The sequence below is a fragment of the Pogonomyrmex barbatus genome, unplaced genomic scaffold (assembly GCF_055798465.1).
Source record: "Pogonomyrmex barbatus isolate J1 unplaced genomic scaffold, ASM5579846v1 scaffold1, whole genome shotgun sequence".
In the NCBI taxonomy this organism is placed as follows: Eukaryota; Metazoa; Arthropoda; class Insecta; order Hymenoptera; family Formicidae; genus Pogonomyrmex; species Pogonomyrmex barbatus.
Window position 1 is genome coordinate 22,829,811 of NW_028297098.1, and position 15,422 is coordinate 22,845,232.

At 34.9% G+C, this 15,422-nt stretch overlaps 1 protein-coding gene across 3 annotated transcripts; it reads left to right on the forward strand.

Moving 5' to 3' along the window:
- The first annotated feature begins 1,931 nt into the window (after nucleotides 1-1,931).
- LOC148938259 (uncharacterized) lies at nucleotides 1,932-14,576 on the forward strand. Of its 3 annotated transcripts, none has more exons than XM_089073570.1 (6): nucleotides 1,932-3,491; nucleotides 7,874-7,970; nucleotides 8,131-8,196; nucleotides 8,277-8,318; nucleotides 8,429-8,754; nucleotides 8,845-14,576. In XM_089073570.1, the coding sequence occupies exons 2-5, from the start codon at nucleotides 7,880-7,882 to the stop codon at nucleotides 8,722-8,724; spliced, it is 495 nt and encodes a 164-aa protein (XP_088929696.1). In that variant the 5' UTR covers nucleotides 1,932-3,491; nucleotides 7,874-7,879; the 3' UTR covers nucleotides 8,725-8,754; nucleotides 8,845-14,576. The 3 variants fall into 3 exon arrangements, with proteins under 3 accessions (XP_088929696.1, XP_088929687.1, XP_088929682.1); XM_089073561.1 differs by having other exon boundaries at nucleotides 1,937-3,491; nucleotides 7,457-7,970; XM_089073556.1 differs by having other exon boundaries at nucleotides 1,937-7,970.
- The last annotated feature ends 846 nt before the right edge of the window (nucleotides 14,577-15,422 follow it).

The following is a 15,422-nucleotide window of genomic DNA, read 5'->3' on the forward strand; positions in this document are numbered from 1 at the left end:
CGCGGATAGCTTGCGCATATCCAATTCTTCAGTCAATATATGACAAACGCGTTCTTTCGATATGCTTATAGCCTCTGCTATCTCTCTAACCTTGATTCAATGGTCGTCCAGTACCATTTGGTGAACATTTTCGATGTTGTCAGCGGTGGTCGCAGTTTTTGGCCGTCCCGAACGCTCATCATCAGCCAAGCTGATACGACCACGTTTAAATTCAGCTGCCCATCTTTTTACGGTAGCAAATGATGGGGCAGAGTCCCCATAAACAGCGTCCAACTCGATTTTAATTTGCGCAGGCGTATTGCCTTTCAAATGTAAGAATTTAATTACAGCACGATATTCAATTTTTTCCATTTTTACAAAAACACTGACATCGATTGATACAAACGACTGTCAAACAACTGAGCGTCCAAAATGACTGAAATTTTCACAAAAATCTTTCAAAGCATATACTATTATAGTACTAGAATGATTTTGACGAATAACATCATCTTCATGTTAAGGCTCAAAACTTTTCAGACTATCCTCGTACAAATTGCGCGTACATTTGGCGACTTTTTTACTTTTTATATCTTATCATAATATTACCGTAATATTGTTGAAAGATTGCGGTGAGATTTATCGCAATATTTCGAACATATTACAGTGCGATATACCACGCTGTAATATTCCCAAAATATTGCGATAATATTGCATTGTGATTTATCTCACTGTATATATCCGAATATGTCCGAAATATTGCAGCATTATTACATCGCGATAAATTTAACTGTAATAGACTGCTGAAATTCATTTATTAATCCGTATAGAAAATTTTACATTTAAGAAAATTTTTCATTTAAAGAAATTCCAATTGTATATGTAATAATAGACAAAGAATTTATCATTTTATTAATCAATATAGTGCAAAATATCGATTTGAGAAATGCATTTTATTATATCCAATCATCAAGGATCAGGAATGTTTTTAAAATCTTTTTAAATAATTGTTGATAATGAAAAAAATTTATGAAAAGGTTTTTTTCTTATATATATATATATATATATATATAAATAAGAATATTCTACACACGTGAAAGAAAGTTCCACAGAGAATATGTAGATATGTATTTATTTTGTAATAAATTTGCATGTAAAAAGATTTTTTAGTTTACACATAAATTAGAACACATAGGTTAGAAAAAAGTGCACGGAATGTTTCGTTCATGCGGTTTAATTTTAGTTATAGTTATAGTTAATTATTATATTCTGAATCGTCAATATCGTAATAATAATATATATATTAAAAATAAATAATAAATAAATAATATATATATATATATATATTAATAATATATATTAAAAATAACGCCAAGTTCACGCGCCCGTTTTCTTATTTATGTAAAAGAAAGAATTTTATACAAAAATTTCCATCTACAAAAGTCTTTTTAATAAATTTCATATTGGTACAAAGATGTGATATGAAGAACTGGCGCCAACTTCTAATTTAATAAAATAAAAAGAGCTTTACATTGAAATACATTTTATTTTGTAGTTTATTTTTATTTGAAAAATCGTTTCATTATTTCTACAAAAAACATGATATCAAAAATTGGCACAAACTTTTAATTATATAAAGTAGACAAGAAACTTTGCAAAGATGAAAAAAGATGTTATCGATCTAAAATTAATGTCAATTTGTAGTTGCTAAAAAAATTTTATTGAATTATTGTACTTGTGTTTATATAAAAATAAAATATAAAAGAAAATCTGATGTATAAGAAAAAAAACGACGTACAAAAACTTGTAACAAATATATAATTAATTATTAATAAATTAAAGTTCTTCATATTATATCTTTTGTACCAATATGAAATTCATTATTAAAAAGACTTATTAAAGACTTATTAAAAGACTTTTGTAGATTTTGGAAATTTGGAAATTTTTGTATAAAATTCTTTCTTTTACATAAATAAGAAAACAGGCACGTGAACTTGGCGTTATTTTTTACCTTTTTTAAAAGGTAATTTTACTAGGATATCACTCATTTTTTTAGTAACAAGTAGTATTTATTATTTAGCATATTTGAAACATTTTTTTACTTTATATATATTAGAAAAAACAATCAGTATTCAGTTATTTTTTAATAATCTTTTTAAAAATATATATATACACATTTTTTGCTCCTCTAGGCCATTTTTTTCTTGTTAATTTGCGCATCATTAATGTCTATTCATCCATTAGACGTTTCATCTCTACATATACTTGTATAATGACCATCTTCAATAGATGATTCATGATAAAAAATGGCATTATCTTATAAAATTATCCCCCTGATATTGTAGTTGTTGGTACTGCACGCAAATTAAATTGATCTATTTTTATTAATTTACTATTTTGTTCTGAAAATAATTGTAAATAAATGATAAGTATTTCTCGTGTTAATGTTAATTCTTTTTTAAATTTTGTATCTTTCCCTGTACAATTTTTACATAGATCATGAGAGTGGTACCACCTCGAAAAAGTAATATTTAATAAATCATTAAGATCGTAACTGTCTTTCTTTAAATTAGTAATGGGAATTGAAATAAGAATATTATCATTAGTAATAACAATTATATTATCACAAGTTTTGCACCGTATAGTGGAACGTATTTGATGCTTAATTAGATTTTTTATATAATCATATTTTTCACAGATAGCTATGAGAAATTCAGATGTGCGGAATTGAGACGCCGTTCGCTGGAACAACCTTCGACTGAGGATGGGTAATAGAATGACGAGAATTCTTGAGACAAATTACATTAATTTAGTAAGTCAGTTGTTGCCAGTGAAATATACAGAATATAAAGTCTGACGGTGGCGTACATGTTGATAAAATAGAATAGATGTTCGCTAGGCAGATTGCACGCACAGGGTTGAATAGTTCGCACGAATTGTGCGGTCACGTGATTGGAGAATGTCCGCAGCATGATAAGAGAATGATCGTAAGCTCTTTCTTGATCGAACTTAGCGAATGACGACGTGCTACTTCGTCAAGCGAAAATACGCGCACTGAGAATTCGCTCTTTGAGAATGCTCGCAGTAAATATTCTTGTCGAGTTCGAGGCACTAGAATCTCGATGTGACGAAAGAGAATGTGAACTAGAGATTCGCTACGATTCTAAATGCTTCGCCGAAAAGTCTCTCGCAACGATTTACGTAACGTTATTACGAGACGAGTGATATGACAAGTTTAACTTACGATACGAGCTGAACTTATGAGTACGATAAGAGCGACAGAGAACGACAAGAACACTCATTTGACGACATGGGCACGGTATACTTTCCAGTAGCAAGGATTATGATCGATTCTCAGAGAATTTTGGATAACGAGGGTTTTTCAAGAAACTTGCGAGATCATCCAACCAATTTCGTCCCATCGGCGATTGACACGACGAATTATGTGATTTTCGGCCAATCGATAACACACACACATACGTTTCGTCCATTGCGAAACAATGCCGCCTTGAAGGGTGGGTGATAAGCATAATTACTTCCGCGTGATAGATATCGATGGGCTATCTGGCGCCATTGATCGGATGATTTAGGGCAATCGATCGCCGCGGATCGTCACGTGCACTTGTCGTGTTCTGCGTTTCGCTTTCAGGCGCGATTTACTTCTAGCAATTTCGAACAAGATGCATCTTGTTTTATACAGTTAGAAAAATTACCTCGTAAATCTTGTCGTACTGTAAATGTATTCAAATCAGATATTCCGTTTTTATATTGATTCATTAATATATCTAAAACATTTAATTTATCACACTCAAAAATTTGTTTTCTAATAACATTTAAATGCAAAAAACATTGCAAAATTGCATTTGCGTAAAATGAAACTTTATTCTTATTTTGGAACCCATGTATTACTCAAACAGTATTTTTGTGAACCGTTTTATGTGATTCTTGAACAGAAGAAATAACTTTTCGTAATGTCCATAAAGTATTTTTTATTTTAGTATATTTTTGTTTTGAAATTTCTTCTTCTTATTCTTCTTATTTATACGTTTATTTTAATTGATTATATTCAATAATTGCATCTTCACTAGCTTTTATAGATGAGGGATCGTAATTAATTAAAACCTTCTCTAGATATTACTCGTGACAAAGCAATATAAACTTGTCTTGCATTAAATACAGGATTATCAATGTCCATAATAGCATTTTGTAAACTTAATCCTTGGCTTTTATGAATAGTGATTCCATAACTTAATGATAATGGAAATTTCTGATACGTAAGCTCTATCCATCATTTGAAATTTAACGTAAGCTCTATCCATCACTTGAAATTTAACGCTGACTCTTTCAATCAAGTATTCTGAACCTGTAGGTAATAAAAGTTTGATCTTTTCTACATATTCAGTATTTATATCTTGAACAATTGACATTACTATTACTCGCGATTGTACCATTTACCAGTTCCAAACTAGCATCAATATTACGTCTTATTATTACTTTTGCTCCAATCTTAATAATAATTTGTTTCGAAAGTCCAGCTAGTTCTAGTATCATCTTCATCACTTTTCGATAATACTTTCAATACTTTCTTTTTTATGTATGGAATACAATTTATCGTATCTTCAGCAATTAATATTATTTCTTTTGAATTAATATGATTCAACATTGCAGTGTTTAAAATATCACACATATGACAAGTAGGAAGTAAACACACAATGTCAACTGGTAAATTAATAATAAAATTACATATTTCATCCAATCTTGAATTAAAAGAAATATTCGTAAAGGATATTTTTCTATTTTGAAGAATCTCGTGATTTGAATTTGTCAATAAATCAATACGAATACGTGATAACAATTCATGATAAGCCATATCTCCTTGCTGTCGCATATTAATTGTCAATTCATCATATTCAAATAATGTAGTCTACAAATTAATGGTTCCTAAAGTGTCAATATATTTATCAATTTTTTTCTTTCAATAAATGACAACAAAAACAAAATCTTCGTGTACAGGAGGTAATTGAAGAAGATCTCCAAATAAAAGAATATGTTTTCTACCAAACCAGCCATCATTACATTCAGTAGTGTCATATATTTCGGATAATTGAAGATGTATATACATTAAAATTAAATTAGATATCATTGATATTTCATCTATTATAAAAAGTATAACATCATTTAAATTCGCTCATAGAACTTTTAATATATGATCAGATAATTGTTTATATTTAGGAATATGACCATGTTCAATAAATAATTGGAACAATCTGTGAATTGTCAAACCGTCTATATTAAATGCTGCAATATCTGTAGGTGCTGCTACAGCAGTTTCTTTATTAAGATTTTGTTTTATCCAACATTTAATAGTTTTAATTAGAAAACTTTTTCCAGTACCATCTTCACCGCTAACATATAATCGTAATACTGATTTATTTAATTTAATAGTGCTAATAACTCTATCAAATACTCTCTTTTGATCCATATTTAATTTTATTATCATTTCAGAAACATCCTATTCTTTAATTTTAGCTCCAAGATCTTTAAAGTTTTTTAAAGTTCTGCATAGCTTCACCCGCTTATATATTTTGCACACCTATTGCATTTTCTGGATCATCTTGAGATGTATCTTGTTGTTTTTGCAATTCATTATCTAGATATTTCTGAACTAACTGTTTTGCAATTTCAAATGCCGTTAACATATAACATAACATATAATTACAACATACAACATATAACATATTATTTATGTTGTTTTATGTTATGTTTGTAATTGTAATTATTATTACATTAAACATAAATTAATTAAACATAAATAACATAAAACATAAATTAATAATTTGTTAATAATTGTTAATAAATGTTAATAATTTGTTGTAAAAATCTAATACATGTGTTGTCAATAATCTAATAATATAATAAAAATCTAATAATTTAATTTGTTGTAAAAATCTAATTCTATTTCTATTTCTATTTCTTATTCTATTTCTTCAATGTATTATATATTATTACAATATTACTTACTATTATATGTGACACACGTTATATCTTCTTTTTTATTAATCAATACATACAACTTCACACGAAGGACATCTATCAAAGACATATCAAATAAAAAAAATGAGCGCTGCAAGAGCTGTCATATAGAGACGTTCATTAGCGCCTCTTGCAACAGAAAAAGGAAAGTTACGACGACGATCAGGACGTTTCTTAAATTTACCAATTTGAACTTTGCGTCACAATTGCGTCGCGATATCTTAGTTTGTAGAACACGGAGAAAAAAAATAAAAACACTTTTCTTATATAATTTGATACTCAGCTGTCGATTAAGCGTTATTAAAACTTAATCAATGCAATCATTGTTGAGATATGAAAATGTAGACCGAGTTCATCCCGGGGTCTCGCGTAAATAGAGCCACGGGCGTCTCGCCGCCGTTCTATACGAACTTCGCTGCGCGTGAACTTGGCATCGAGACATCACCCGTGTCTTTTGATCAATAATTTATAATTTATAATTTTTTCAGTGGCGTTGCTAATTTTTCAGTGTACGAATAAAAATTTGTTATACTGATTCGCGAGGAGTCAAGCTTGAGCAGAATATATATATATAGTTATATGAATATTATATATATATATATATATATATAATATTTATATAATAAGGTGCAAGCTTCCGCAAGCACACGAAGTAAACTTTTCATACTTTTTCTTCTATTGTGTGATCTTATATAGTCTCTACAGTGTCCAATCATAAAAATCAAAACTACTTGAGTAATATGTGGGTAGGCGTCAAAACAAACCCTCACCACTTTCTCACTGGCACCAGGGGCGTGGCCTCCCGCTGTCAAAAAACTGTCAGTCACGTGGAAATAGAGCGTTCTGATTGGCTGAAAAGCTGCCCGGCGTGTGATTGGCTCTGCCCATAGTGCCCCATGTATGTGATTGGTTGTCGAAATGCTAGACGAAAAAAAAGGGAAGAGGGAGAAAGTGTTTGGGACCATTCGGGGTCCGAAAACAAAATGACGTCCGCGAAAAAAAAGATGGCGGGTGTGTGAAGGGAATATACTTGACGAGAATGAAATGCGATTTTTATGACACGATGGATGGAGCGAGGAGAAGAAAATTAATTTTTTGTGGGTTTTCATTACATGTATATGGACTATGATGAATTACGTTTTCTTAGGACGGAAGATTTCTCGGCGCCTCATAGCTAACAAATTTAAATAAATTTCTTGAGTTGTTTGACATTTTTTGTATGGAGGAAATGAATAAACGTTTTGCAGACGAGAATTTTTCGGAGTATAATAACCGTTAGAGTTATTTACAGAATCGTATGGTATTTGGGGGAGGAAAACAGGAACGGACAGGTTCACACTAGAAGTTTCTGACGACGATGACGAATTTAGAGTTATACGAGGCTTTTATCTTATGACAAACACGCGCGCTGAAAAAATTTTTTTTCGACGCGATGATAACTTTGCAGGAATACTGAAGAGAGAGAGAGAGAGACGTGTGAATCAGGAAAACATAGAGATACTAGGAGACAATAGGAAAACACGTTCGTGCAGGTCCACGTAAATGGCTTTCAAAAAAGGAAAGGATGAGTTGTGAAAAATTTAGGATAAAGAGAAAGATAAAGAAGCGACGTAAATTTGAATTTATGTTATCAAGTATAAGTTATTTTTTAATTTATTATACATTTTTCATATATATATATATATATATATATATATATATATATCGAATCGCGACATGCAGCTGGACACGAGGAGGAGGATGTGAGTGGACACATTCAAAATCTCCTCTCGCATCCCATAATGATAAGCACCGCACTATTATTTCTATATATAAGTAATTCGAATAACAAACTCTTTAGCTAATTTTTAATAATAAATTGTAGAAGGAAATGTTCGTCAAAGGGTTACTGCGTTGGTGTATCCTCTCACGCAAATTCGGAGGTGATGCGCAGAGGAAGAGCCAGAAGCAGGAGCCAGCGCGTAAGTAATATCATTAAAAAACTAGACAGGAGAGGATTACAATATACATCCTTCGAAAGTATTACAATATACATATATACATGTATTCTTTCGAGGATTTTTAATATTAAAAATGTAATTTTTTACAATTTTCTAAGATTAAAATATTAAATGCTTTTAGGAAGGGCATGTGTTGAATTAACGCAGAAGGTGGAGACGTCTCCAGAAATTATTCAGCTCTCATCTGGTAGGTTTACATTTTCAAATAAATAATCTCTAAAACAAATAGTAAAAGATAAAAAATCTTAATACAACTTTGTTTTTCAGATACGGAAGTAAGTACTCCCGACCCACGTATGTTTTTGGTTGGTAAGTTGATAGAGAGAAAAAAATATTAATTAAAAGACGTAATAATTATATTAATTAAAGGCATAATATTAATATTGTGAATAAAAATTTATGATATACTTTTTTCCTAGAATACGATCATATGTATTCTCCCGTAATCCCGGAAGAGGAAGGGGATGAAGAACGAGAAGAAGAGCAGAAAGAGGAAGAAGAGGGGGAGGAAGAGAAAGAGGAGGAGGAGAAGAAAGAGGAGGAAGAACGCGAGAAAGAACGAGAAGCCGAAGAGGAAATTAGAGAAACACCTCCTGCTGATATCTTTTTTCTTAATTTCTCGATTTATTCGTATTTAATTTTAAATTGTCAAATTTTTTTAATAGGAATTCCTTTCAGCTCTATTCTTCATGTAAGAAGGAGACGGCAACGTTAAAAGACGGGTTAGCTCGGCGAAAAATATCATGTATGCACGTTTATTAAATTAAATACAGATATAATACTCGAAACATTATCGAAGTATTTTCTATAAAGTAAAATTCTAATTTTTGTGCAGAAGCGAACATCGAAGAACGCAGCGTGAAGGAGGCCGAATACTACTTCCTACTCAGGAGAATTTGGAAGAGGAAGAGAAGAAGGAGCAGGAGCAAGAGCAGGAAACAACTGACAAAGAAAGGGAGGAAGAGATGAGGAAGGAACAAGTGGAAGAGAAAACAGAGGAAGAGGAAGAGGAAAGGGAACAAGCACGAAGTAGAAATTTTAACCATTTATTATTAATCGGGGAAAATTCGTGCCGGTTTAGAAATTTTGAGATATTAGGAAGGGAGGCGATATTCCGTTTGCGTCCACTACCCGAGGGAGTTGAACTTTATAATTGGCTTGAAAACGCATTCGCTGAAATTCATGCCTATGCGTTGCATACCTCCGAACCGCATGATTACGTGGGATTTTCATTCGATTTGGAGGACGCACGGTCTGGTGGGATTATTGTTTCAACCGGCATGCGACTTAACTCATGAGGACATTTGGTGTCTTGTGAGTTTAGTAGCGCAAAGCGTCGGTGGTCTCGATATTGCACAGAATTTTAACGTACGCGTTTTCAATGTTACGGCACTCAAAGGTCGCGGGTGCGTTTCGAATAAACTTACACGGGAAGACGTTGCAAAACGTTCGATCTTAACAATCTCCAATTCAGATAATTTGTGTTTTCCTCGCTCTCTCGTAATCGCCCAAATTTATCATGAACGCGGAACGTTGCGAGCGGGGAAACTTCACGAGCGATGGAATACGGTAAAACATCAGAATTCCTCGTTATAATGCGATCTCGCGCTGGAAGAATTTAACGAGGAGGGTTAGCATCACCATGGTTAGGGTCACCATTTCACCGGAGGGTTGCGGGATTCGGGAAATAGAATGTTTCCAACGCTTTCTCGCCGCATGCGATTGTTGTTTGTAATTTTACCACTTTCGGACGCGGCGAGAGATCTTTATTTCGATGGAACCGCGGTACTCGTCTCTCTAGAACGCGAGCCCTTATAGCGATTAAATATTATATATTACGAACGTCAACATCATTATAACCCTATTTTAAATTCAAAAGCGGCCGCGGGAAGTAGAGGAGGTTATTGCATATCGGATAATGCAATATCGGATATCGCGAGGAAAGGGGTTATCACTGCTCAAATAAATGTTCTCCATGTAACAACATGCCACCGTGTGATCAGCGCGAAATCGTAACTTGTTAGGTGTGAGACTTGTAAACGTTCGTTTTTTGAAAACGCATGCTTCATCTAGCATCATCTCGCGACAAAATCGTATGACGAAAAAACTCCGGCGAGTGTCTGTAATACCATTCAATTTTGTAAAGGTTACAGACGGGTTATAAAAGCAAAAAAACACAAATGTGGCGGTTCTTTTTATAAAATTTGCAGTTCGCAAAAACCGCTAAATTATCTTTGCTAAATCATCTTTGCAATCTCTCTCTCGTGAAGACAGATCCTCCGCTGTTGAGTCCGACGGAGATTCTTCTGTAATTACAAGAGAGAGCGAGCAAAATAACGCGAATGAGTGGGAATGCGAAAAGGGATGAACGGCATTCATGTTTTATGATTTTGAGATGCATCAAGATCAATCGCTTGAGAGAATCGATATAAAAATTCACGTCCCGACTCTCTGCGTCGCACAACAGATTTGCGATTCGTGCGCGAGGATAGATAATTTGTCGGTGCGTTGCGACTGGTGTGGAATACGCGAATTTATTTTTCAGGAGGATCCTGTAAAACAATTTGTCGAATTTGTAACACGCCCTACGAAACATTTTACTCGGATCATTTGTATAGCGCATAACGCGAAATTGTTCGACACACAGTTTATCCTGCGGTACATTGTTGAAAATTACTCCGGATTAAAACCTCGTATAATTTTGAACGGTACAAAAATTATGGTTTTATCAGTAAATCGTACGAAATTTATCGATAGTATTAATTATATGCTGATGCGTTTGTCAGAATTACCGAAGGCCTTCGAGTTACCGGATACTTGTGACAAAGGTGTCTTTCCTCACTTATTTAATACTGTTGGTAATCAAACATATGTCGGGCCGCTATCGGATGTTCGTTATTACTAGCTCAAAACAATGCAAACAGAGGAACGCGAACGTTTTTTTGCGTGGGACGCAAAAATGACAGAAAAAAAATACCGTATTTGATTTTCAACGCGAAATACTCGAATATTATCACACTGATGTTGATATCCTTCGACGAGCATGCATGGCTTTCAGAAAAATATTCTTAGAGCGGGGAAACGTGTGTCCATTCGAGGAATGCAACTACCGCTTCAACATGCATGAGAGTTTTTCGGAAAAACTTTTTGCGCGAAGGAAAAATAGGAATCATTCTATCGGGTGGATACAGATTTAAAGATAACCAGTCGCGCAAAGCCGTGCAATGGCTAATTTTGAAGGAACGCGAGATCGGTCATCGAATAATTCACGTAGGACGCGGATGCGAGTATCGATTAGCGGAAGGCATGCTTGTCGATGGGTATTACAAATGCGAGAATGGGGGTGAGACACAACGTCATGTCTTACAATTTCACGGATGCTTTTTTTCATGGATGCCCATCTTGTTATCCAATAAATCGCGATAAAACGCTCGGGAATTTTAAAGATACGATTGACACGCGTTATGAACGAACGGTTGCAACGTCTTGGCGATTACGTCAGCAGGGATATATCCTAACGGAAAAATGGGAGTGCGTTTTTGACGAAGAAATGCGCGAGAATCGAGAGATACGAGAATTTCTTGAAAATCACCTTATGGTACAAATCCTCACATTTTTTGGCGGACGCACCGGCAATATCGTGACTCGATACGAGGTTTCAGGTACCGAGAAGATATGCTATGTAGACGTATGTTCTCTGTATCCGTACGTACTCAAGACTGGAGTTTTTCCAATCGGTCCATATATTTATGTAAGCGAGGAATGCAATAGTTTAATTGGAATTGCGCCAAATTTTAATTTCAATTCAGTCGAGGGTCTCGTATGTTGTCGAGTACTCCTACCACGTGATCTTTTCCATCCGGTACTGCCGTACCGCGTACGCGGTAAATTATTATTCGCTCTTTGTCGTACATGCTGTGAAACATTTTCTCGCGATGCGTGCACTCACGACAATCCTGCGGAGCGTGAGTTCGAGGGCACATGGATGTCCTGTGAATTACGCAAAGCAATCGAAAAAGGATATCTATCTCGTGACACGGATAGATGAGATTTGGCAATACAAATCCCCGCGATATAATCCCGAAACGCAACAGAGTGGATTGTTTGCCGGGTATATCAACACCTTTTTACAACTAAAGCAAGAAGCGAGTGGGTGGCTGAGCGAGTGCGAGAACGACGATGTTGCTAAAGAACGTTACCTGAGGGAGTACGAAGCAATCGAAGGTATCATTCTTGATAAAAACATCGTACGTAATTCCGGCTCCGTCGCCAAACTCTATCTCAATTCGTTTTGGGGAAAATTCGGCCAGCGAAGTAACTTGACGAATACGGAAATAATAAGAACTCCTCAACGTTTCGCCGAATTGTTGTCAAGCCCGGAACACGAGATAATCAGCATATTGCTCGTCAACGATGATGCAATATATGTTTCATGGCGATTAAAGAGCGAAGCGGTGGTACCTTTATCAATAACTAATGTGGTGATAGCGGCGTACACGATGGCACAAGCGTTTAAAATTATACGAATATTTGGAAAAATTAGACCGGCGCGTATTATATTAGGTGTATAAAAAAGTTTGAGCTCTTTTTTGTAAAATTCAATCTTTATTCAAAAACAAACAAAAAAATATTAATCAGCGAAATATTCCCCGTTTGCATCAACGACCTTTCGGGTAGCTTGCGAATTCCTTGACGATAGAAGCTCACCAGCTTTGAAGTATAAAGTCATCAATGCATTTTCGTATCTCTTCAAATCTCACGAAATGTGTATCAGCCAAATAATGCTGCAGCGACCGGAATATGTAGTAATCGGAAGGCGCCATGTCTGGGCTATACGCCGCGTACGGGAGAAGTTCCCAGCCTAATGCAAAGATATGGTCCTGAGTCGCTTTCGCAACATGTGGTCGAGCATTGTCATGAAGCAAGATCACTTTACGACGTCCTTGACCAGTAAATGGCCTCTTTTCTTTTAATGCATCGCTCAAATTGGTCAATTGTTGTTGGTAGCGATCTGCCGTGATTGTTTCACCCGGTTGTAATAATTCGTAATACAACACACCTTTCCAATCCCACCAGATACAGAGCAAAATCTTCTTGGCGTGGATTTTGGGCTTTGGCGTCGATGTCGAAGGTTGACCAGGGTCAACTCATGATTTTCTACGTTTAGGGTTGTCATAAAGAATTCACTTTTCATCGCCTGTAATGATTTTGTGCAGAAAATCTTTTTTCCGGAACTTTGAAAGCAAAGTGAGTGCAGTATCACGCCGAGGATTTTTGTTGTCTTCGGACAATTCATGCGGAACCCATCTGCCTTCCTTCTGAACCTTTCCCATCGTATGTAAACGTACGGAAATGGTTTGCTGCGTAACGCCAAGCTGTTCTGCAAGCTGTTCTCCTTTTCAGTTTGCGCAGAGTTTATATCCAGCAGTGCTTGCAATTCGTCCGTTTTAATCTTTTGAGGGCATCCAGCACGCGATTCATCTTCAACGCTGAAATCTCCTTGGCGAAATTTTTGATACCATCTTTTACATAGTAGTATGACTTACAGCATTCTTTCCATATGCAGCACAAATCAGTGGCTTTAGCAGCATTTTTCTTCAGATGAAACGCGAAGTGGGTGGAAAATCGAATATGCTCTTTTGTTATTGCCATCGTGAACACTACTGATTTTTGAGGTTATGTGCATCAAACGCCAAACCGTATGGCATTTTAGAAGGCCAAATGTCAACGCTTTAAAACCGCAAAAGGGCGGGAAGATATATAAAATTTAAATTGTTATTTCGGTTGTATGAAATCTAAAACTCAGAACTTTTTTGTACATCTAATATTATGATATAAATAAATTCTTGTATACACGAGCAGCAGTGATCCCAACGAGTACGAACCACGTACAGATAATTTTTTGGGTGATATGACTGACGAACTCGAGTGACAGAATGTGACAGCTTCATCGAGGCATTTGTATCTGGCGGACCGAAATTTTACGCGTACGTGGTACGTACATCGGACAGACGCAAATATGAAATATGTAAGATAAAGGGAATTAAATTAAATTTTGAAAACTCGCGGCTGCTTAATTTTAACAGTATTTATAATTTATTATTAAATAGGGAAAGAGAGGAGAGAGAAGAGATAAATCTGCGATTTAAAGCAATTCGTCGCACCGCGTTTCACGAGGCCGAAACGAAGTAAAAACATGTATTCCAGTTTTATTAAAACGTAGATTTATCGACAATTGCCTTTTTTATCCGTATGATTTTACGTGATATAATATTTACTTAAAATTAAGTTAGGTTAAGGCTCGGATTTTCCCCGTCCTCGTGCGAATGTAAATATGTATACCGAATAAATATGTTTGTAAAAATTAAATTTATTTTATTTTAGTTATTAAATTTAAGAGAAAAATGCAATTCGAAAAATATTTATTATTCGAAATTTCGATTAGAAAACGTTTTGTAAAATTAAAAATGTGAATTTGTGTTTATTTTTAGTTATTAAGAGAAAATGTAAAAATGTTTATTTTTCTAATTGTAAGAAAAAGTGTAATAAATCTTTTGTAAAATTAAATTTTTTAAACTCCCAATTTTTCCCCACATTACTATAACACATACTTTTTTTTAAAATTAATTTTTTATACAGAAAAAACTTTGAATTTTCGATGGAGAATAAAATACTTTGTAAAAGAAAAAAGTATAAATTTTTACGTCCGCAAGTAAGTATTCAATCACTTTTTCTGCGAGCAAGTTTCTTCGGCTTGAATTAGCATTCGAGGAGCACCGCGTGCAAGCTCGTTAGCGTCGATGCTCTCGCGGTGAACGCTCGCACAAGTGTACGAGCGAAGCTTGTCGCGGTCAAGTGTGAGCTCGTTACGCGAAGATGCTGGCAAGAGCACATCCCCGCCGCGGAGGGGCCCTTCCGCGAGTAAGTTAATCTCAAAAATCTCAAAAATCTCTGAGAAAAAAATCAAGAATCTCAAATGTCCCATCCCATTGTTTATTAAACGAAGTACGACGCGTTCATTTCGCGAAATGAATGTGCGCTGGAAACATCCATGGACGTCGATCGTGTGCGGACCGACGAGATGTGGGAAAACAATTTTTGTAAAGAGATTTCTTCGTCATTTATTCGTTATGTCAGATGTCTTTGAGAGAATTTTGTTTTATTACACCGAGTGGCAGGATGCTTATCAGCAGCTTCAATACGAAACTCGAGATTCCGCAATCGAATTTCACGAGGGATTACCACCGGAAGATTATTCTGACGATCCATCCCGTGCGAAATTGATAATAATTGACGATCTTATGAAGGAATCGTTCTCGAGCGAAATCTGTTTACCAAGAGAAGTCATAAGAATCTCAGCGTAATTCTCATCACGTAAAATCTCCTTCATCAGGGACGTGGACAACGCGATAT